This window comes from Chiloscyllium plagiosum, chromosome 12, assembly GCF_004010195.1.
Source record: "Chiloscyllium plagiosum isolate BGI_BamShark_2017 chromosome 12, ASM401019v2, whole genome shotgun sequence".
Taxonomy (NCBI): domain Eukaryota; kingdom Metazoa; phylum Chordata; class Chondrichthyes; order Orectolobiformes; family Hemiscylliidae; genus Chiloscyllium; species Chiloscyllium plagiosum.
This window is the reverse complement of record NC_057721.1, coordinates 37372134-37393481: the sequence shown is the minus strand read 5'-3', so window position 1 is coordinate 37393481 and position 21348 is coordinate 37372134. Positions and strand designations below refer to the sequence as shown.

General features: G+C 38.4%; 1 protein-coding gene across 5 annotated transcripts; it reads left to right on the top strand.

Moving 5' to 3' along the window:
• Positions 1-19537, top strand: tiprl (TIP41, TOR signaling pathway regulator-like (S. cerevisiae)). Of its 5 annotated transcripts, XM_043700811.1 has the most exons (9): positions 15-71; positions 2039-2140; positions 3191-3310; positions 6572-6751; positions 7088-7187; positions 7457-7588; positions 15760-15855; positions 17995-18057; positions 18679-19537. In XM_043700811.1, the coding sequence occupies exons 3-9, from the start codon at positions 3207-3209 to the stop codon at positions 18841-18843; spliced, it is 840 nt and encodes a 279-aa protein (XP_043556746.1). In that variant the 5' UTR covers positions 15-71; positions 2039-2140; positions 3191-3206; the 3' UTR covers positions 18844-19537. The 5 variants fall into 5 exon arrangements, with proteins under 5 accessions (XP_043556743.1, XP_043556746.1, XP_043556745.1 ...); XM_043700808.1 differs by lacking the exon at positions 2039-2140 and having other exon boundaries at positions 1-71; XM_043700810.1 differs by lacking the exons at positions 15-71; positions 2039-2140 and adding an exon at positions 78-174.
• The last annotated feature ends 1811 nt before the right edge of the window (positions 19538-21348 follow it).

Here is a 21348-nt window from a genome sequence, read left to right as displayed (position 1 = left end):
GACTGGGGCCCGCGGAAACCCGGAGCAACGGCAGCGGAGGACCGAGGGGTTGGAGTCACCAGCGGAGGCCGGTGAGAGGGATGTGGCAGGGATGGCGAGACCGGTGTGGTTTCGGATCTAGTGAATTGTTCAGTGATGGAACAAAATGAGCATCGGACCGTAGAAGGGGAGGTGGTGAGGGCGGGCTGGGCTTGGGGAAGGTGCAGCAATGAATTAGAGATTATCGCATGGAGCCCGGCGCTGCAAATAACCGAGAGTAACGTGGAACTGCAGCCTGGGTTTCCTTCTATTTTAATTTAATTCCGCGGCAAACTATATAACTTTTTTTATGCTTAATCGATAGAATAAGTTATTTTTGCACTGTTCCCGTCGGGTGCCTTTTGGTGCACGGTTTGAAGTTCGAAAGTGGAGAAATAAACAGAAACTGACCACTGTCAATTTGATGGAGGCAACGATTTATAATTCTTGCCTCCAGTTTCTTTATATCAACGACGTTCATGGAACATTCACTGACTGGTCAATTGCGTAACGTGTTGTGTAAAGCTTGTTTCAAACTAGCTATGTGAACGTATTAGAGGGGTGCATGGTGCTGATTTCACCGTAGCAGTTACCCAGAAATTTCAGTATCCTTTGATTCTATTGACTATTCCAAGTCAGTGACTCAACATATTCCTCCACTCAGACTAAAAGCAAGACAGCTTTTCCAACAATACCAAAGGGAAATATATGGCCATAATATATACGATCATTGATCAACCCACAAGGAATTACTCTTGAAATTCAAAACAGCCTGCTGATACAGTATTTTCAATTTGGCATTATATCTTGAAAAATCTCTTCAGATTTAGTCTGTATGTAACATAATGGTGTTTTCTACAAGTTTTCAGTAGGGAGGTGAATGTGGTGGACATTGAATAATAATTTCCATTGCAATGCAATAGCTTGAATTTATATGGTACCATTTTGCTATGATAAAACAAAAAGAAAGTATATTGTCAGTGGTGAAAATATTAGTATGTGTAACCAAATATTTGGTTAGAGAGGTGAGTTTTAGGGAGAGCCTTTAAAGGAACAGAGGGTATGATAAACACTTTCTGGAGGAGATCCTAAAGGTAGAGCTGAGGCATCAAAAGTATAACTGGAAATGACAGAGGGATGAGCAGGAAAAAAATGTACTAGAGGTCAGCATCAGAAGAACATGCTTAAACCTGAATTTTAAGTGGGAGACACTGGAGGACAAGAAGCTATTGTAGGTTGATGAGAACAGGGTTAGTTGGAGAATGTTATTTGGTGTGAGTTAGAATGTGGGTAGCTGGGTTTTGAAATAGTTGTTGTAAGGAAATGAGCCACTTTGAGACATAGGAAACTTTTTGCTTTTAATACTGGAGTGACCCAGGAGCAAATGGCAAGACATTTGATATTTATTTCAAACAAATGAGTGATATTGCCCATGGTGAATTGACTGTTGAAATGGCAATGATATAAGTGTTTATTCATTAGTTAAAACTTTCCAATAATTAATCAGAATTTTTAGAATTGTTGGAGGCTTTGCTTGTATATCAAGCAAAAATCTCTTTGAAATTTACTAAAATGGTGCTTTCCTCAACCACAATTGTGTAGAGAAATTAAAACTTTTGCCCTGATGTAGAGTAATAATGTAAATAAAGCTCTAATTGAAGGATGTTGTAGTTATACCAAATTCTTGTTATCCATTGATAACAAAAACATAAATACTGCTCCTATGTAACTCTACCATTCTGCTGCCAAAGACCACATTATCAGTCAGATGAGTCAATGGACATACAAAAGGTGGGTCTGAGGCTAATTTTGCGAGTATGTGAATGAGTGGATAATGAACAAGTCTACATAATTTGTTGAATATGGTTAGAAATGTTGTTTTTCCTTTTAAATTTACTTTAAAGTTGAGGAAAGGTCATGCTTTATTTAACTTTGCAATTATTTGCTTAGCATTTTTTTAAAAATTGTTTCTACCAATGAGAGTTGTGTTCTGCAGTCCTAATTCTGACTTCACGATCAGTTTTAGATCATAAAACAGTTAATACAGGAACAGGCCCGTTGGTCCACCATGACTGTGCCGAGCATGATGCCATTCTAAACTAATCCCATCAATCTGCATGTGGTCTGTATCCCTCTATTGCCTGTCTGTTCACGTGTCTGTCTAAATGTTTCTTACATGTTACCATTGTATCTGTTTAGTGTGTTCCGGGCACCTGCAAACCTCTGCATAAAAGAAAAACTTGCCTCACACTTTTAAACTTTCTCCCGCTCACCTTAAACCTATGCCCTTTAACATTTGACGTTTCCACCTTAGGAAAGAGATTCTAACCAACCACCCTATGTTTCTCATACCTCTCATAATGTTATATACTTATGTCAGGACACCCCCTAATACTCTAGTGAGAAAAATCCATGTTTATCCAACCTATCCTTAATAGCTAATGCACTACAATTCAGACAATATCCTGGTCAACTTCTTTTGCACCCTTTTCAAAGCCTCCATATCCTTCCTTGTAGAGTAGCGATCAGAACCGCGCACAATGTTCCAAACGTGGCCTTCATAACATCTTAGACAGCCGCAAGATGGCGTGTCAACTTTATACTCAATGCCCTAACCTTGTTGTTTGACAGACTAAAGTGAACAGATGTAAGACACTTTAATATCATGAACTTGTATATCCTGTGAAAGACCATTTGAAAAAAATCTGTGTTGTCCCTTGTTTTGGTCTAGCTGAAAGATGTAATGGTGGTTTAAGGGAAGTAGAAAGAGGTCAGCTTTCAGGTACATGCTAAGAGTTGTCATGCAGAGTGCGTACCAAGTGGGATGTTGGTGCATTGTGGAATTTGCAGTCTGTTTTTGATTGAGTTTCTTCATTTAACCGACTGTATAGTGGCTCAGCAAAGTCCAATAATGTTGAATCATTTGATGTAACAATATTTCAGGTATTGTTACTTTACAGCCTTCAAAACTATATCGTTTATATTTACAGAAATGCCTACAGCATGGAGTCAAGTTTCTTAGCAATAAACAGATATATATAAAAGTGAGCTGTAAAGTACAGAGTATGTTTGTAGTCTTCAATCTGTAGTATTTATGTGATCAAAGATAGGCTTGTGCTAGATTTTATATATTAGAGATGATTTATAAAATTAACTAAATATTTTCTTTTAGGTGACATTTGACCGCAATGACAACACATAGTTTCAAAAACAGCAAACAGGAATTCAATTTTGGACCATGGAAACTAACTGCCAACAAAAGCCATATTATGAAATCAAAGGACATTGAAAAGTATGAAACAAACTTATTTTTAAATTTACTTACTGGCTAGTAATATTTCCATTCGCAAAAAGTAGAAATAATAACTTAATAATCCTGGATCAGGATAATCAAACATTTGTAATACTCATCTGTAATACTCAAAATAAAATTGTCCTTGGGATCAGGTCCACCCTGGGAAAAGGGTCCCGTCTTTTCCCATTCCTCATTTAAGTATAATAGGCTTTTAGAAAAAGGATATGCCTACTAAAACTTAAGTGAGTGTGAAAATGTATGTGTGCTGTCACAAAACTGGATATAGGAGACAAATGTCCTTGAGATTTTTAAAAGAAACAACAGGATTAATTTTTATTATACTTGTTCTACAAAAATGATAAAATCCCTCCAAATATTACACAAAGAAATTTATGACAGGATAGGAGGATAGATGAAGCAACTTAAGTCTTTGGACTCTTAACATTTGATGACTTTGCTGGCTTCAGGTTGAGCTTGGTGATCTTCCTGAGTGCAATATTGAGGATGTTTAAAGATATAGATAATTTATTTATCCTTTCAAAGATAGCTGCTGTAATAACATTTTAAAATAAATCTCTGCGACATATGGAGCTGAAGAAACTGCAGTTTTGAAACTTACAAGTTGTTTAGAGAGAGATCCACGTGAGGTTGTTAATTCTTCAACGTTGTGTCTGCTTGTCCTAATTAACAGAGAAAGCAGGTGCTGAAACATACAGTGCGCTAACTGGTTTGTCATATGGTCCTCTCTCACCAATTGCCCAGCTACCCCATATATTATTGTGTTATAATGGAATCTATGTGTATGGCTCACATGATTAGATGATGTCTGAGCTAATTCTTTTCACAGCCAGAGTCTTATTGTTCAAGTAGTTAAGAATTATGGTATATCTACCCAGTCGAGAACTTAGGCAATTGGTTGGATGCTTTCCGAATAGATAATAAAAGCTTCCCCATTCATACTTCTTCAAGGCAATTATTCCTTGTACGGCATGTTGCCTCTGTTTCAGTCACTTTGCAATCTAAAATATACAGTGATGCAAATACTTGGCCATTTTGATTTCAAGTCCTTGGAATGTGGCAACAGTACTTTATATATAAAAAAAAAGACTACTTTTCAACTAGTAAGTTGATGAAGCCATCTTTTAAAGCATGGTTTCATAACAAAATCTATAAGCTTGTCTATAACACTGCAAAATGGTCATGATTTACTATTACTTTTAATACGGTATGGTTGATGATTCTACAGTCTGTTAAAAACTGAATTCAAGTTCAAGGTGACTGAACCTTTTCAACTCCTGTCTGTATTCTCCTGGATACTTTAACTTCCTGATAGGCAAAGCTAGAATTTGAAGTTGGCTTTTTGCAAGTGGAACCAAAATTGCCGAAACTTGATTTAACATTTCTGTTATTTCTTAATGGGATATTATCCAAGAAGGTTAGCTAAAGTTCTTGATGAATTTGGTAGAATTTATTCTGAAGGAATGAGATTTGTGTTGAAATGAATTGTAACTTTTTTTTGATACTTGAATGTAAACACAGAGTCATAGAAATGTACAGTATGGAAACAGACCCTTCGGTCCAACCCGTCCATATATTCCAACCCAATCTAGTCCCACCTGCCAGCACCTGGCCCATATCCCTCCAAACCCTTCCTATTCATATACCCATCCAAATGCCTCTTAAATGTTGCAATTGTATCAGCTTCCACCACTTCCTCTGGCAGCCCATTCCATACACGTACCACCCTCTATGTGAAAAAATTGCCCCTTAGGTGCCTTTTATATCTTTACCCTCTCATCCTTAAACCTATGCTCTCTAGTTCTGGACTCCTCGACCCCAGGGAAAAGACTTTGTCTATTTATCCTATCTATGCCCCTCATCATTTTGTAAACCTCTATAATGTCACCCCTCAGCCTCTGACGCTCCAGGGAAAACAGCCCCAACCTGTTCAGCCTCGCCCTATAACGCAAATCCTCCAACCTTGGCAACATCCTTGTAAATCTTTTCTGAACCCTTTCAAGTTTCACAACATATTTCCGATAGGAAGGAGACCAGAATTGTGCACAATATTCCAACAGTGGCCTAACCAATGTCCTGTACAGCCGCAACATGACCTCCCAACTCCTATACTCAGTACTCTGACCAATAAAGGAAAGCATACCAAATGCCTTCTTCACTATCCGATCTACCTGCGACTCCACTTTCAAGGAGCTATGAACCTGCACTCCAAGGTCTCTTTGTTCAGCAACACTCCCCAGGACCTTACCATTAAGTGTATAAGTTTTGCTAAGATTTGCTTTCCCAAAATGCAGCACCTCGCATTTATCTGAATTAAACTCCATCTGCCACTTCTCAGCCCATTTGATCAAGATCCTGTTGTAATCTGAGGTTAGCTTCTTCACTGTCCACTACACCTCCAATTTTGGTGTCATCTGTAAACTTACTAACTGTACCACTTATGCTCACATCCAAATCATTTATGTAAATGACAAAAAGTAGAGGGTCCAGCAATGATTCTTGTGGCACTCCACTGGTCACAGGCCTCCAGTCTGAAAAACAACCCTCCACCACAACCTTCTGTCTTCTACCTTTGAGCAAGTTCTGTATCCAAATGGCTAGTTCTCCCTTTATTCTGTAAGATCTAACCTTGCTAACCAGTCTCCCATGGGGAACGTTGTCCAATGCCTTACTTAAGTCCACATTGATCACATCTACTGCTCTGCCATCATCAATCCTCTTTGTTATTTCTTCAAAAAACTCAATCAAGTTTGTGAGACATGATTTCCCACGCACAAAGCCATGTTGACTATCCCTAATCAGTCCTTGCCTTTCCAAATACATGTACATCCTGTCCCTCAGGATTACCTCCAACAACTTGCCCACCACCAACGTCAGGCTCTCTGGTCTATAGTTCCCTGGTTTCTCCTTACTACCCTTCTTAAAGAGTGGCACCACGTTAGCCAACCTCCAGTCTTCTGGCACCTCACCCGTGACTATCGATGATAAATCATTTTGTGGAATAATAGTAGTATCCATACTCTGGACCAGGAGATCTCAACTGATGTCCCACCTGCTCTGCAGCAGTTTTATTGAGGTGTGTGATGGCACTTATGAAGAGGTTGATTAGGAAATATTTGAAACTAGATTTTATAGCTGATTGGTGACATTGTGGATAATGTGCAACTTAAGTAAAAGTACTTTAATGGATGTCGTTTTTTCTAATGTTTTCAACTTTACTATGACTGATTAACTGTACAGGTTAGCTCAGGAAATGAAGATGCATTCCCTTCCAGAGATGTTATTTGGTGATAATGTCTTAAAAGTGCAACATGCTGGAGGATTTGGAATTTCATTTAATGCCACAGATGCCTTAAGGACAGTGGACAATGGGCACGGCACAGTGAAAGTGGCATGTGCGGAGGCATGGCAAGAAAGCAGGTGAGATCACTTACCTTAAGTCCAAAAAATATTCTTTAGTTTAGCAGGTAATGTCTTAAACAAGAACTGCTATTTTTAATTGTTGCCAGTATTGTGCCAATTTGATTATTCAGGTTTTGTATTTGGAATTTTGTTTTTCACAGGTATTCAAATTAATTCAGATTAATTTCTAGATATTGGAACAAGTAGTATTACTTACTGTATTTTACAATTTCATAATTAAAAATGGATTATGCTGGGATTATCCTAATTTTGAGGTAAGTTTTGCCTGATTGCAGAATGAATGAGCGTAGTTTTGCACGATAAATTTACAATTTTTATTTGTTTCAATCTTAGGGCCGAATCTGAACACTCTAAAGAAGTTGTTAAACCCTATGATTGGACATTTACTACAGACTATAAAGGAACATTACTTGGTGATGAGTTGAAGTTAAAGGTAATTTGTGACAACACTGACTTTACTCAACCTAATTGTTATACCAGTACTAATGCTTAAGAATATTTCATTGATACATGGTTATGTTGTAATGGCTGGAAAATTAATCTAATGAAGTAAATCTTCAAAGTGTTATCCAATTTATGAACTCTTTCCCTTTTTGTTAGTGTCATTACAATTATCTTTGGATACATTACATCCTTTGCTATTAGACAGCACTATGTAGCCATTCTTTAGTTGGTTGAGTGATGCATTCATCTCGTTTGTAGGTTACTCCTACAACTGAACGTATTGATTTGGAGAAATTGAAAACCAGGGAGCAGATCATGTATTTTGAAGAAGTTTTGTTGTTTGAAGATGAACTTCATGATCATGGTGTCTCCATGCTTAGTGTGAAAGTGGTAAGATGCATAATCTTGTAGTTCTCATACCACAAGTTGTTAATGACACCATCCTTTAATCAGTGAAAGCTGGAAATAAAATACATATAGTGAATAATCCAGCTTACAGTAGTGTCATTGATTTTTCTTATATATATTAATGACCTGGACTTGGACTTTCAGGACGCAATTTGAAAATGTGCAGCTGTCCCATATAGAATAATAGAGATGCACAGCACAGAAACAGACCCTTCTATGCCAACCACATATCCCAACCCAATCTAGTCCCACCTGGCAGCACCGGCCCATATCCCTCCAAACCACTCCTATTCATATACTCATCCAGAAGCTTTTTAAATGTTGCAACTGTACTAGCCTCCACCACTTACTGTGGCAGCTCACTCCATACATGTACCACCCTCTGTGTGAAAAAGTTGCCCCTTAGTCTCTTTTATATCTTTCCCCTCTCACCCTAAACCTATGCCCTCTAGTTCTGGACTCTCGACCCCAGGGAAAAGACTTTGTCTATTTATCCTATCTATGCCCTTCATAATTTTGTAAACCTCTATAAGGTCACCCCTCAGCCTCCGACGCTCCAGGGAAAACAGCCCCAGCCTTTTCAGCCTCTCCCTATAGCTCAAATCCTCCAACCCTGGCAACATCCTTGTAAATCCTTTCTGAACCTTTTCAAGTTTCACAACATATTTCCGATAGGAAGGAGACCGGAATTGCACGCAATATTCCAACAGTGGCCTAACCAATGTCCTGTACAGCTGCAACATGACGTCCCAACTCCAGTACTCCATATTTTGACCAATAAAGGAAAGCATACCAAACGACTTCTTCGCTGTCCTATCTACCTGCGACTCCATTTCAAGGAGTTATGAACTGCACTCCAGGGTCTCTTTGTTCAGCAACACTGCCGAGGACCTTACCATTAAGTGTATAAATCCTGCTAAGATTTGCTTTCCCAAAATGCAGCACCTCGCATTTATATAAATTAAACTCCATCTACCACTTCTCAGCCCATTGGTCCATCTGATCAAGGTCCCGTTATAATCTGAGATAACCACCTTCGCTGTCCACTACACCTCCAATTTTGGTGTCATCTGCAAACTTACTAACTATACCTCTTATGTTCACATCTAAATCATTTATATAAATGATGAAAAGAAGTGGACCTAGCACCGATCCTTGTGGCACTCCACTGGTCAGAGGCCTCCGGTCTGAAAAGCACCCCTCCATCACCACCCTCTGTCTTCTACCTTTTGAGCCAGTTCTATATCCAAATGGCTAGTTATAGAGTCATAGAGATGTACAGCATGGAAACAGACCCTTTGGTCCAACCCGTCTATGCCGACCAGATATCCCAATCCAATCTAGTCTCACCTGCCAGCACCTGGCCCATATCCATCCAAACCCTTCCTATTCATATACTCATCCAAATGTCTTTTAAATGTTGCAATTGTACCAGCCTCCACCACATCCTCTGGCAGCTCATTCCATATATGTACCACCCTCGGCGTGAAAATGTTGCCCCGTAGGTCTCTTTTATATCTATCCCCTCTCACTCTAAACCTATGCCCTCTAGTTCTGGACTCCCCGACCCCAGGGAAAAGACTTTGTCTATTTATCCTATCCATGCCCTTCATAATTTTGAAAACCTCTATAAGGTCACCCCTCAGTCTCCGACACTCCAGGGAAAACAGCCCGAGCCTGTTCAGCCTCTCCCTGTAGCTCAGATCCTCCAACCCTAGCAACATCCTTGTAAATCTTTTCTGATCCCTTTCAAGTTTCACAACATCTTTCCGATAGGAAGGAGACCAGAATCGCAAGCAATATACCAAAAGTGGCTTAACTAATGTCCTGTACAGCCACAACTTGAACTCCCAACTCCTGTACTAAGGAAAGCATATCAAATGCTGCCTTCACTATCCTAACTACCTGCAACTCCACTTTCAAGGAGTTATGAACCTGCACTCCATGGTCTCTTTGTTCAGCAACACTCCCTAGGACCTTACCATTAAGTGTATAAGTCCTGCTAAGATTTGCTTTCCCAAAATGTAGCACCTCGCATTTATCTGAATTAAACTCCATCTGCCACTTCTCAGCCCATTGGCCCATCTGGTCCAGATGCTGTTGTAATCTGAGGTAACCCTCTTCGCTGTCCACTACACCTCCAATTTTGGTGTCATCTGCAAATTTACTAACTGTACCTCTTATGCTCGCATCCAAATCATTTATGTAAATGACAAAAAGTAGAGGGTCCAGCACCGATCCTTGTGGCACTCCACTGGTCACAGGCCTCCAGTCTGAAAAACAACCGTCCACCACCACCCTCTGTCTTCTACCTTTGAGCCAGTTCTGTATCCAAATGGCTAGTTCTCCCTGTATTCCATGATATCTAACCTTGCTAATCAGTCTCCCATAAGTCGAACGCCTTACTGATGTCCATACAGATCACATCTACTGCTCTGCCCTCATCAATCTTCTTTGTTACTTCTTCAAAAAACTCAATCAAGTTTGTGAGACATGATTTCCCACGCGTAAAGCCTTGTTGACTATTCCTAATCAGTCCTTGCCTTTCCAAATACATGTACATCCTGTCCCTCAGGATTCCCTCCAACAACTTGCCCACCACCGAGGTCAGGCTCACCAGTCTATAGTTCCCTGGCTTGTCTTTACCGCCCTTCTTAGACAGTGACACCACGTTTGCCAACCTGCAGTCTTCCGGCACCTCACCTGTGACTATTGATGATACTAATATCTCAGCAAGAGGCCCAGCAATCACTTCTATAGCTTCCCACAGAGTTCTAGTTCTCCCTGTATTCCATGAGATCTGACCTTGCTAACCAGTCTCCCATGGGGAACCTTGCCGAATGCCTTACTAAAGTCCGTATAGATCACGTCCACCATTCTGACCTCATCGATCCTCTTTTTTACTTCTTCTTTGTTACTATGTTGGAAGTATTGAGAAATATAAGTTGTGAAAAGTTAGACTTTGACAAGCTGATGAAATGGATAAATATGTGGCAGATGAAATATAATACAGAGAGTGGTGAAGTGATATATTTTTGTCTGGAGCACAGGGAAAGGTAGTATAACACAAAGATTACAATTCTGAAATGGGTGCCAGACTGAAGGGAAGTGGGAGCATAATGCAAAAGTGTTAGAACTCATTACAGTTGTTAATTAACATTGTGGTACAAAACACTGTTGATACCAGCATGTTGTCTCCTTGGTGCCAGCCCAATAGAGCTTTTGATTTGAAAACACAAATTAAGAATTGGAGTAGACTGCTTTGGCTTTGCTATGCCATTCAAAAGAGCTGATTACTATGCAAAGGTTGAACAGTAATGAGTAATACAGACAAAAAGCAGTTTTTAAGATAAAATATAGTTGTTCATTCAACAAAGTCTATTCAACATTTTTAACATCATGACTATGTTCACAGCAGTTTAGGGGTCACACTATTGGAAGTTGTTATTGCACAGGAGAAGATGAAAAAACTTACTTATGAGGAGAAACTGGTTAGGTTGGCTTTGTTTACCTTGGAGTGAAGGAAGCTGAGGGGAATCTAATTGAACTGTACAAAATTATGACCGGTATAGACAGTTAAGAATGTGGCTATCTCTTCCCCAAGGCAAATGCCTCTTTGACCAGAGGGCATAAGTTTGAAGTAAGGAGCAAGTGCTTTAGAAGAGACCTGAGAGACAATGTTTTCACCTGGGGGGGTAATAGAAGAATGAAACGTGGTGCCAAAGAGGGTGGAGGCAGAAGAGACCTGAGAGACAATGTTTTCACCTGGGGGGGTAATAGAAGAATGAAACGTGGTGTCAAAGTGGGTGGAGGCAGAAACTCTCTCAACATTTAAGAAGCATACTTAGAATGCCAGGACATAGGCTATGGCCCACGTGCATGTAAATGGAATCAGTGTAGTTTGGTATTTGTTGGTTGACATAAATGTGGTGGGCTGAAAGGCCTGTTTCTATGCTGTCTGACTCTATTAGGAACTTTTGTTACATGCAGATTGGTGAAGCTTAGGCTATTTTCCTTGGAGAGGAAATTTCAGAGAATAGCTTTAAATCCTGAAGGTTCTGGACAGTAAAAATAGGGCAAAATGGTATAATAAGTAGAAGCATGGGGACAGAGAGGATACTGATTTAAATGGATGAGAAAAACAATGAAAACTGACAGAGGATAAACACTTAGTGTGCAAATAAAATCTGGGATGCACTGTTTGAGAGTGGAGTGGAGGCACAATTAATCATGAGTTTCAAAAAGAAATTGGATATTTGTCTAAAGGAGGCTGAGAGGTGGGGAGTGACATTATAGAGGTTTATAGACCTAAGGGGTAACTTTTTCACGCAGAGGATGGTGTGTGTATGGAATGAGCTGAAGTGGTGGAGGCTGGTACAATTGCAACATTTAAAAGGCATTTGGATGTATATATGAATAGGAAGGGTTTAAAGGGATATGGGCCAAATGCTGGCAAATGGGACAAAATTAGGTGAGGATATCTGGTCGGCATGGACAAGCTGGACCGAAGGGCCTGTTTCCGTGCTATACATCTCTATGACTCTATGACTAAAGAGAAAAGGATTTGTAGGTTTACAAGGAAAAATTGGAGGAGTGGGATTGGTTGAGTTGTTTCTTAGAGAGCCATCTGCATCGTAATCATTCTGTGATTCTATGGATGGTGGCCTTTTCTACTAGATAACAATTATAGTCTAGATATTAAAGTAATACCAGTGAAATCATTGTTTTGTCAAGTTTTTGCTTGGAGTAAATCATGTTGGATCAGGCCAATGACACAAATCATGCAATCCATGTATTAATGCACTTAACATTTTTCAGGAATGTTATAAATTTTATTTTCCTTCACCAACAGTTTTTATTCTTCTCTGTGCATTGCTTTTCCTGATGTTTCAGTCCCTGCTTTAGTGCCAAAGTGTCAACTTTCATAATGGAGCTGAGGGTTTGGGCACATGAGAGGAAATAAATACAATAACTTTTACCAGAGAAAAAGTACTTGGCAAACTTATGGGACTAAAGGCTGATATATCCCTTGGACCTGATGAGTCGCATCCTAGAATTTTAAAGGCACTAGCTACAGAGATGGTGGATGCACTGGCAGTAATCTTCCAAGAATACGTAGATTCTGGGACAGTCCCAGAAATTTGGAAAACTGCCAATATAACACTTATTCAAAAAAGGAGGGAGACAAAACACCTACTTAACACCTGTCATTGGAAAACATTAAGAGTTTATTATAAAATAGTAGCAGAACATTTAGAAATGCACAATATAATCAAGCAGAGTCAGCATGGCTTCATGAAGGGGAAATCATGTCTGACAAATTTATTAGAATTTTTTGAGGAGGTAACAATTAGGGTAGATTAAAGGGAGCCAGTGGATGTAATATATTTAAAAGGTACTGCACGTAAGGTTACTTAATATTATGAGCCCATGCTCTCGTGGACAGAATATTTGTATGTTTAGTGGGTTAGCTAATCAATCAAAGGCAGAGAGTTTGCGATAAAGGACATTTTTAGATTCGAACCTTTAAGTAGTAGAGTGACAGGGATTGATATGGGGGCATTATACATTAATGACTTGGATGATGGAAGTGAATGTATTTTTGCTACATTTTTGAATGACACGAAAACAGAAGAAATAATGATACAAAGAGTCTGCAGATGATTATAGATAGGTCAAGTGACTGGGCAAAAACTTGGCAGATGGAATATAAGGTGGAAAAATGTAAGTGTATGTAGTTTGGCAGGAAGAATAAAAGAACTTGAGTATTATTGAAATATTCAGAGGCAACTGAAATCTTCAGCATGGAGAGATTTGGGTATCCTCGTGCATAAATTACGAAAAGCTAGCATCCATGTTCAGTGGGTAATAGAATAGACAAATGGACTTTTGGCTTTCATTTTAAAGGCACTAGATTTTATAAACAGGGAAGTCTTGCTAAACTAAATAAGGTACTCATCAGATCACACTTGGAGTATTGTGAAGTTTTGATCCCTTTGTCTAAGGAAAAATATACTGACAAGGTTAGCTAGCTTGATTCTGGGTGTGGAGTGACTTTTTTTGAGGAGAGGTTGAGTATGTTGGACTTGTCTTCGTGGAGTTAGAAGAATAAGAGGTGACCTAGTTGAAATCCTTGGCAGGATAGATGTGGACAGGTTGTTTCACATGGGCAGTGAGTCTAGGATAAGAGGACATAATCTTAGAGTAAGAGGTTTACCTAATAGGACAGGATGATGAGGAATTTATTCTCTCCACGGCTAATGAACCTGTGAATTCTTAACTGCAGAGGGTTGTTGAGGCTGGGTCATTATGTATATTTAAGGCTGAAATAGGCAGATTTTCAATCAGTAAGGGAATTGAGGCTGATGGGAGGAAAGACAGGAAAATGGTGTTGAGTATTATATCAATCACTGTCTCACTGAATGGCACAGAAGACTCGGTGGGCCAAATAGTATACTTCTGTTCATACACCCATGGTCTTTATAAAATCATCAAATACAGTTTAATTGCAATACTGTGTCCACTATGACTTTAATTCTGGCCAAGTATATTGGCAGAATGTCAAAGTCTTTGAGAGGGTAAAGCGTTTTAAGATTAGAATAGATGCCCTACAATATCGAAACAGGCCCTTGAGCCCAACAAGTCCACACTGACCCTCCGAAGAGTAACCCACTCAGACCCATTCCCCTATCCTATATTTACCCCTGACTAATGCACCTAACGCTATGGGCAATTTAGCATGGCCAATGCACCTGACCTGCACATTTTTGGACCGTGGGAGGAAACTGGAGCACCCGGAGGAAACCCACACAGACACAGGGAGAATGTGCAAACTCCACACAGACGCTCGTCCGAGGCAGGAATTGAACCCGGGTCACTGGCGCTGTGAGGCTGCAGTGCTAACCACTGAGCCATCATGCTGCCACCATACCATTTTCTCAGAATGGTAATTGGATGAGGTACAAAGAAAGATAATATGGATGCTGTAAATGTGAATTAAGGACCAGAAAAATGCTAGTCATGAATCACAAAACAAAGTTAATGCTTTAGATTGATTACCTCTTGTCAGAAAAAGAAGATGCAATAGTCAAACTCTGACCTATTTATCACTGGTCTCCTACATTATTCCAATGAAGTTTGCTATAAGATTAAGGAACAGCACCTATCTTTTGATAATATTACAGCTTTCCAGATTGAAATTAAGTTCAACTATTTCAGATCCCATAATTTTTCAGATTTTTTTGTTCCGATGTTGGGTGGCTACTGTCAGTGACGTTGCTGTTCATACACATGCAGTTCATAAATCCCTTACTTACATATTCCCTTACCATCATCTTTTGCCTTGCAAAGTCATTCTTTATATATAACTTAATACTCCTGCCTTCCAACTGCCTACTCGTAGACTTTCCCTTTACTATTTCCAATTTTTATAATACTAGGATTTATTATTACCATAACTTGTTGCTTACTTAAAATGTATTAAAGTTCTAAACTTTGCCAGTTGTCAATAAAAGTAATTGACCTGAAATGATAGCTCTGCATCTCTCCCCATAACTTCAGTTATTATGGAAAGACTAGAGTAGCTGAAATTCTCTTTAGAATGGAGATGTTTAAGGGATGGTGTAATGGACATGCTCAAAGGATTTTAATAAGATTAAATAAATTGAAAGTCTCTTCACCAGGAAGACTATTTATTACCAAAGCGTACAGATTTAAGATAATTGGTCAAAGAATCAGAGACGAGATGATATTTCCTTTCCTTAGTGAGTTGTGGGCTCGAATGCACTGTGTGAAAGGATGTTGGAAGTAGATGGTTATTTCAAAAGCACATTTGATATATATTGAAAAGCAACGAATAAGGAACATTGTGCCATTACTGTTGTTCTGCAGAATTTTGAAAGATAACTTGGTGCATTGGCCATGTTTGTAATTAAGGCTGTTTAGAGGACATTGGTTGGTTGCGTTCTATCAGAAAGATTAAGTTTTATTAACGTGCATTCATTTTAGCTATATTATCACAAAATGGAGTACTGAGATATCAATGTTACTCAATATTATGGTTTAAATATATGAAACATATTGAATATTAATTTTAGATGGGGAATTAGGCTTATGACAATGTATTTGAATAACTTATTCATCTGTTTTTCAAGAGAGTGATGCCATCTAGTTTCTTTGTGCTACTGCGATTTTTCTTGAGAGTTGATGGAGTACTCATACGAACAAATGATACAAGAGTCTATCATGAGGTAAGGATGAATAATAAGTATTTGTTTTCTGTAGATGTTTTAACTTAACCTACTTAGAAATGTTATGACACCTCTGGAGCATGTGGGACTTGAAAACAGGCCTTCTGGCCCAGAGATAGGGACATAACCACTACGCTAGAAGTGCCCTTTACCTTATCTATAAGGTTTATTAATATTGTGGTATTAAAACTGAACAAGTATGATACAATTTAGTAACTATAATACATGCAGATGAATTGTAATTTTAAGTTTGTACTGTGCAGAGTTATCATCCATTCTTAGTTATTCTCCATGAACCTCTTGGATTTTCCATTGGAACACAGAGGAAAGTTGGATGATCATTACCAACCCAATGCTGTATGAAAGACTTTAGAATAATCATATTTGTTTTGCTACATTTCCTTCTCTTTATAGGAAGTGTGTCCCTATTTCAACCTCAAATGCTACAGCTTCTCGTATTGCTGACACTAAGTCTCTGCAATATTCCAGTTTTTTAATAAATCAGTGTTTGTTGCCATTATTCATAAATTCAAATTAATACTGACATCTGTAGTTGTAGTGAAGCTTTGGTATGGATTCCTATTCCTCTCCCTGTACCCACACATAATGCCAACAATCATCAAATCTGGAGAGGACTTATCCATTTTCTGTTCTTCTGCCTCCTGCAAGAAGCTCCAGAAAAGATTAAACGTTGTTCATTGAGTTTCAATGGCCATTTGAGTAATAACTACTGCTGAACAACATCTGTCCTTGAAAATATAATTTTATATTTGTGTAATATTGTTAAATGCCTCTTTTCTGATTAGTTACAGGATTTAAAAAAGCTAATTTTTGTTCGTTCATGATGTTTTAGGATCCTTTTCGCCATGTGTATGTTGAAATCATGATTTTTGCTGTCTGCAAAATTTTTAAAATGTAATTTTATTAGTTCATTTTATTTCCTGGTTAGCTGTCTGAGAATTATTTAATGTGATTGTCGACTTGGACAGCTTGTCCAATTGTACATCAAAAAGTTAAACTACTTGCCAAAAAGATCACTAACCCCCATTTGAAGCTTTTTGAGGGAGTGAAAAACCTTGGTCAATTTTTCTTTTCCACATAGCAGGTTTGGGGTTGAAATGCTATATAATTAGCCTTGTTCACGAAGCCTCTACATACAAATAAATTTTTCCTTCCAAATAATTTTGTAATCACCTTTTACTTTGTTTGTTTCAAGCAAAAATGGATTTTCTTGATAATTTTGCTCCAACAATTGAGAAGCTTTCTGCTTAAATTTGCAAAATAAATAAAACTTTTAAGACACCACGATATTCTTCTGGGTTTTTTCTCTCTCAATCTTTTTCTTTCTATTCTTTTTACTGAATGTGGTCAACTCTTGACCAAGACATGATGAAAATGTTGGAATGATTTAAGAAACAATTAAATATGGCGGTACTCTACAACTAGAATTTCATAGAATTTATGGTTTTATAGAATCCCTACAATGTAGAAACAGGCCATTTGTCCCATTGACTCTGCACTGACTCTCTGAAGAGCATCCCATCCAGACCCACTCTCCCACCCTTTCCCCATAGCCCCGTTTGGAGTTTTTAACCATGGCTGTCATCCTAGCCTACACATCCCTGTACACTATGGGACAATTTTTTTTTGAATGGTTAAATAAAGATGCATTGCTTAACCTTTCTCATCGATAATTATACCATTTTCAGAGAAGACACTATATTATTTTAGGAAAGAATATTGTACTTTGAAGTCTACAAAATTTAAGGTCATTCTTAATTTTTCCCTCGTCTCAAAGTAAGAAATAAAGTATTGCTGATGCTGGAAATCTGCAACAGAATAGAAAATACTGAACATGATACGGCAAACTCTGAGAAAGAAAATATGCCAATGTTTCAGCAATGACCTTTAGCCCTATACCCGTAGCTTTATAGGAACTGAAAAGAATATGTTGAAGGAAATTAATAGTGCCAAACCAGAAGCTGAAGCACAAGTAATGTTTTCTTTTAAAGGTCTAGACCATACATTCTGGTCCTGTCCAGAGATAACTGGAAAAACACATTATGAACTTAAACTGAAGAACCGTGAAGGTTCAAGATATATTTTTAATAAAGGAAAAAAAATCTTTTTCTTTCAAAGGCTGACAAAAACTACCTTCTCTCTGAATACAGTTCCCGGGAAAGTAATATATCTGCTCTTCAGGTAAATGTTTGAAGTGTCTGGAATTTGTAATTGAATAATTTAAGAATTAAGTGAACAAAAGTAAATTGCATGCCAGATTTTCTCATATCTCCTGTCCCGTTTCGCCAAATCTGATGAAATGATGAATTGAGATTGTTAATTTCACCTTTCAAACCAAGATGTTTGCAGAAATTATTTGTGTGCTCATTTTAGTGTCATACGTTGGGAGGGTAATCTTTTTACAAAGGATGGATATGCAATCAGTTGTGGAAACAACAGCACTTTAGGGAGCACCATGGTTGAGTTGTCTATGTATAGTAAAGAACTGTATGCTTAGATTATGATCCAAACATTTTATAGCATGCTAAAGCTTGAGTAAGTTTTTGACTAAAAGTAAATGGGTCCTGACATTATACTGTTGCATCCTATGAAAAAAAAGTTCTTACTATCATTATCCAGATTTATTTTTTATTGCTATTTTACTGGATGTGTTAATTAGTTTGAAATATTTGGGTGAATGTATTAAGTATTGATGAGTTAGAACCCCATAGCACATTTTCAGGACCCTGGATTGGTTGGAGGACACTTTAGGTCTGGAAATTACATGCAATTTTTTTTTAATCAGGTTCACTTTTGTTTCAGAATGTTCCACAGTATCTTTTTACTGATCCGAATGAGATCTCAAAGTATTTACCGCTGAAAAAGCTAATCTGTGAGAAGTTGGAATTCCCAGAAGGTGTGGATAACAACACTACATTTGAAAATATGCAAATCGGCATTACAGGCAGAGAATCAAGACAGACGTGACATTTTGCCACAGAGACAGAAGAGTTGGATGTTCTTTATAAGTGATAGACTAGTATAATTCTATTTGATTTACTTTAGTCGCTGCCAGTATACTACTCAAGAACTACTGCAGTGAATTTTGTGTTGTAAAAGCTGCAGCTAACATTCTGAAACCTGTACTGGACTATTTATCAAAAACAACATTTATTTTCTGGCTTGATTTAAGAATTCAGGCTAAGTTGATACAGTAGAAGCCAAAATATTGTGAACACTGCAGCTTTCAGTATGATTTTTATGTGCAAGTTATTAATGTTTCTATTTTTTTTTGCTAATGAAATCTTGAATCTATTCAAGTTCTTTAAAGACGGATGAAATTTTTAACTGGTTATTTGTAATTAAGGTGAAAATTAGTCGATTTACAAAAGGTTGATTGAAACAGCACTGTTCATAATGTGCTGGTAGTACTGATATATGCTTGGAACTGTACCACAGCATTTGTGCTTGTTTGTCACTAACACAACCCCCTCGTATATGAGTAAAATTCAACATTTGTCCACATAGCCAATATCACAGGCAACCATTTACTGCAAGTTACCATTGTGCAGTTTTGTATTACTGATCAGTCAATGTAAGCCAATAATGGATATCTTTAAAACAGTGGAACTGTGTAAACCGTAAAATCTAAATAAAGATTGATTACTGAATAGGTTTGTTCTTGAAAAAATTAAGTTGTTTGTCTTAAATCAATATTGATAAATTTGGCAAAATTTACTTTAGATTGAAGCTTGTTAACTTTTCGGTAAATAAATCAAGTCAGAAAAAAAAATCGCTGTATATCTGAAATAAAAGCAGAAAATGCTGTAAACACTCAACAGATCAGATACCAAGTAGAGAGAGCAACAGGATTAGCTTTTGGATCAAGGGACTCTACCTCTCTCTTTTCATAGATGCTGTTTGACCTTACTGGATGTGTTAATTAGTTTGAAATATTTGGGTGAATATGTTAAGTATTGATGAGTTAGAATCCCATAGTACATTTTCAGAACCCTGGATCGGTTGGAGGATGTATTATTTGATTTCCAGCATTCATAACAGTTTGCTTTTGATTAGGGAGGAATAGGAGAAAGTGAGGACTGCAGATGCTGGGGATCAGAGCTTAAAAATGTGTTGCTGGAAAAGCGCAGCAGATCAGGCAGCATTAAAGGAGAAGGAGAATCGACGTTTCGGGCATAAGCCCTTCAGGAATGAGGAGGGTGTGCCAAGCAGGCTAAGATAAAGGGTAGGGAGGAGGGACTTGGGGGAGGAGCGTTAGGAATGCGATAGGTGGAAGGAGGTTATGGTGAGGGTGATAGGCCGGAGAGGGGGTGGGGGCGGAGAGGTCGGGAAGAAGATTGCAGGTCAAGAAGGCAGTGCTGAGTCTGAGGGTTGGGACTGAGAAAAATAGACAGTTTAGTATACATGTAATTTCTAGAACAAGGTACAGAAATCTATTAAGACATAAATTAGTACTTTTATATCTTGCTTTATAACCTGAGCAATAAATTCTAAAGAAATCCATGATGTAACTTGCTTCTACAATAGAGATTCCTGGACCCTGTTACAAACCCATCCAGGAATGTAGGAGTTCAACAGCAAAGGAGATTTTTGCAGAAATCTTGCATCCCTTTTGTAGCAGTGTTCTATCGTCTGAGATCTAAATGACCAGCAATATAGTTAGTCACTAGTGTGGGATTAGGTTGGCAGTTGTTTGGAATGTTTAGGGTGTCAGATTAGATGTGATTAGTGTGCTAACTGAGTGTGGTGCCAGGTAAGTGAATAAATGTTTGGGGTAGGTTAGGGATGTCTGGTCTGGCAGTGGGAGGAGAGTGTTGGGTTCAGGTTGGGGGGAGGAGGCTGATGGGGAAGGGAGGGCAGAGTATCAATTTCACTTGGGATGTTTGTTGGGTTTCATAGAGAAACTGGATAGAAATGTCAGGTTAGACCAGGGTTCAATTGTGGATGAAGGCATCAGGTCACAGGAGAGGGAGTGTGGTCGGGGATGGTTGTCAGGGATAAGTGGGGTTTAAACAGGCGGATCAATTATCAGTCTGTGGTTGAGCTTGTTGGTTTATCTGTAACTCAGCAGTTAATGCAGGACTTTAATTCTCTGTCCCTTTCTGGGTAACTATTAAGCAGAATTGACCCAAACCTCTGAAGTTTCTAACTTAAGGGGCTTTTCCAGAGAGTTCCAGATGTAAGGGAATTGACAATCAGATGTTTAAATTTCTCAGGCATTTCTCATGGAGTCTGCTGCTTTGGGAATTCCACGTGGTCCTATCAAATGACAAAGTTCTTTGTTGCTCAGAAGACTGGCCATTAGAATATCTGGGCCAATGTCTTTGAGAGCATGCATAGGAGAGTTAGTGAAATGCCCAGATTCCCAACCTTGTGTAAGCACACAAATGCTTGATAATATGGCAGCCAAAAGGGAAAAGATAGATTCTAATTCAGTTATTTTTCATCTCTCGTGGGATTTTTGATTCGGCC

Coding starts and splice junctions, on each gene's coding strand:
- tiprl (XM_043700808.1), top strand. CDS start 3,207: ATGACAACACATAGTTTCAAAAACAGCAAACAGGAATTCAATTTTGGA. Junction 15,856..17,994: donor ATACAAGAGTCTATCATGAG/GTAAGGATGAAT, acceptor TTTCTTTCAAAG/GCTGACAAAAACTACCTTCT. Junction 18,058..18,678: donor GTAATATATCTGCTCTTCAG/GTAAATGTTTGA, acceptor CTTTTGTTTCAG/AATGTTCCACAGTATCTTTT.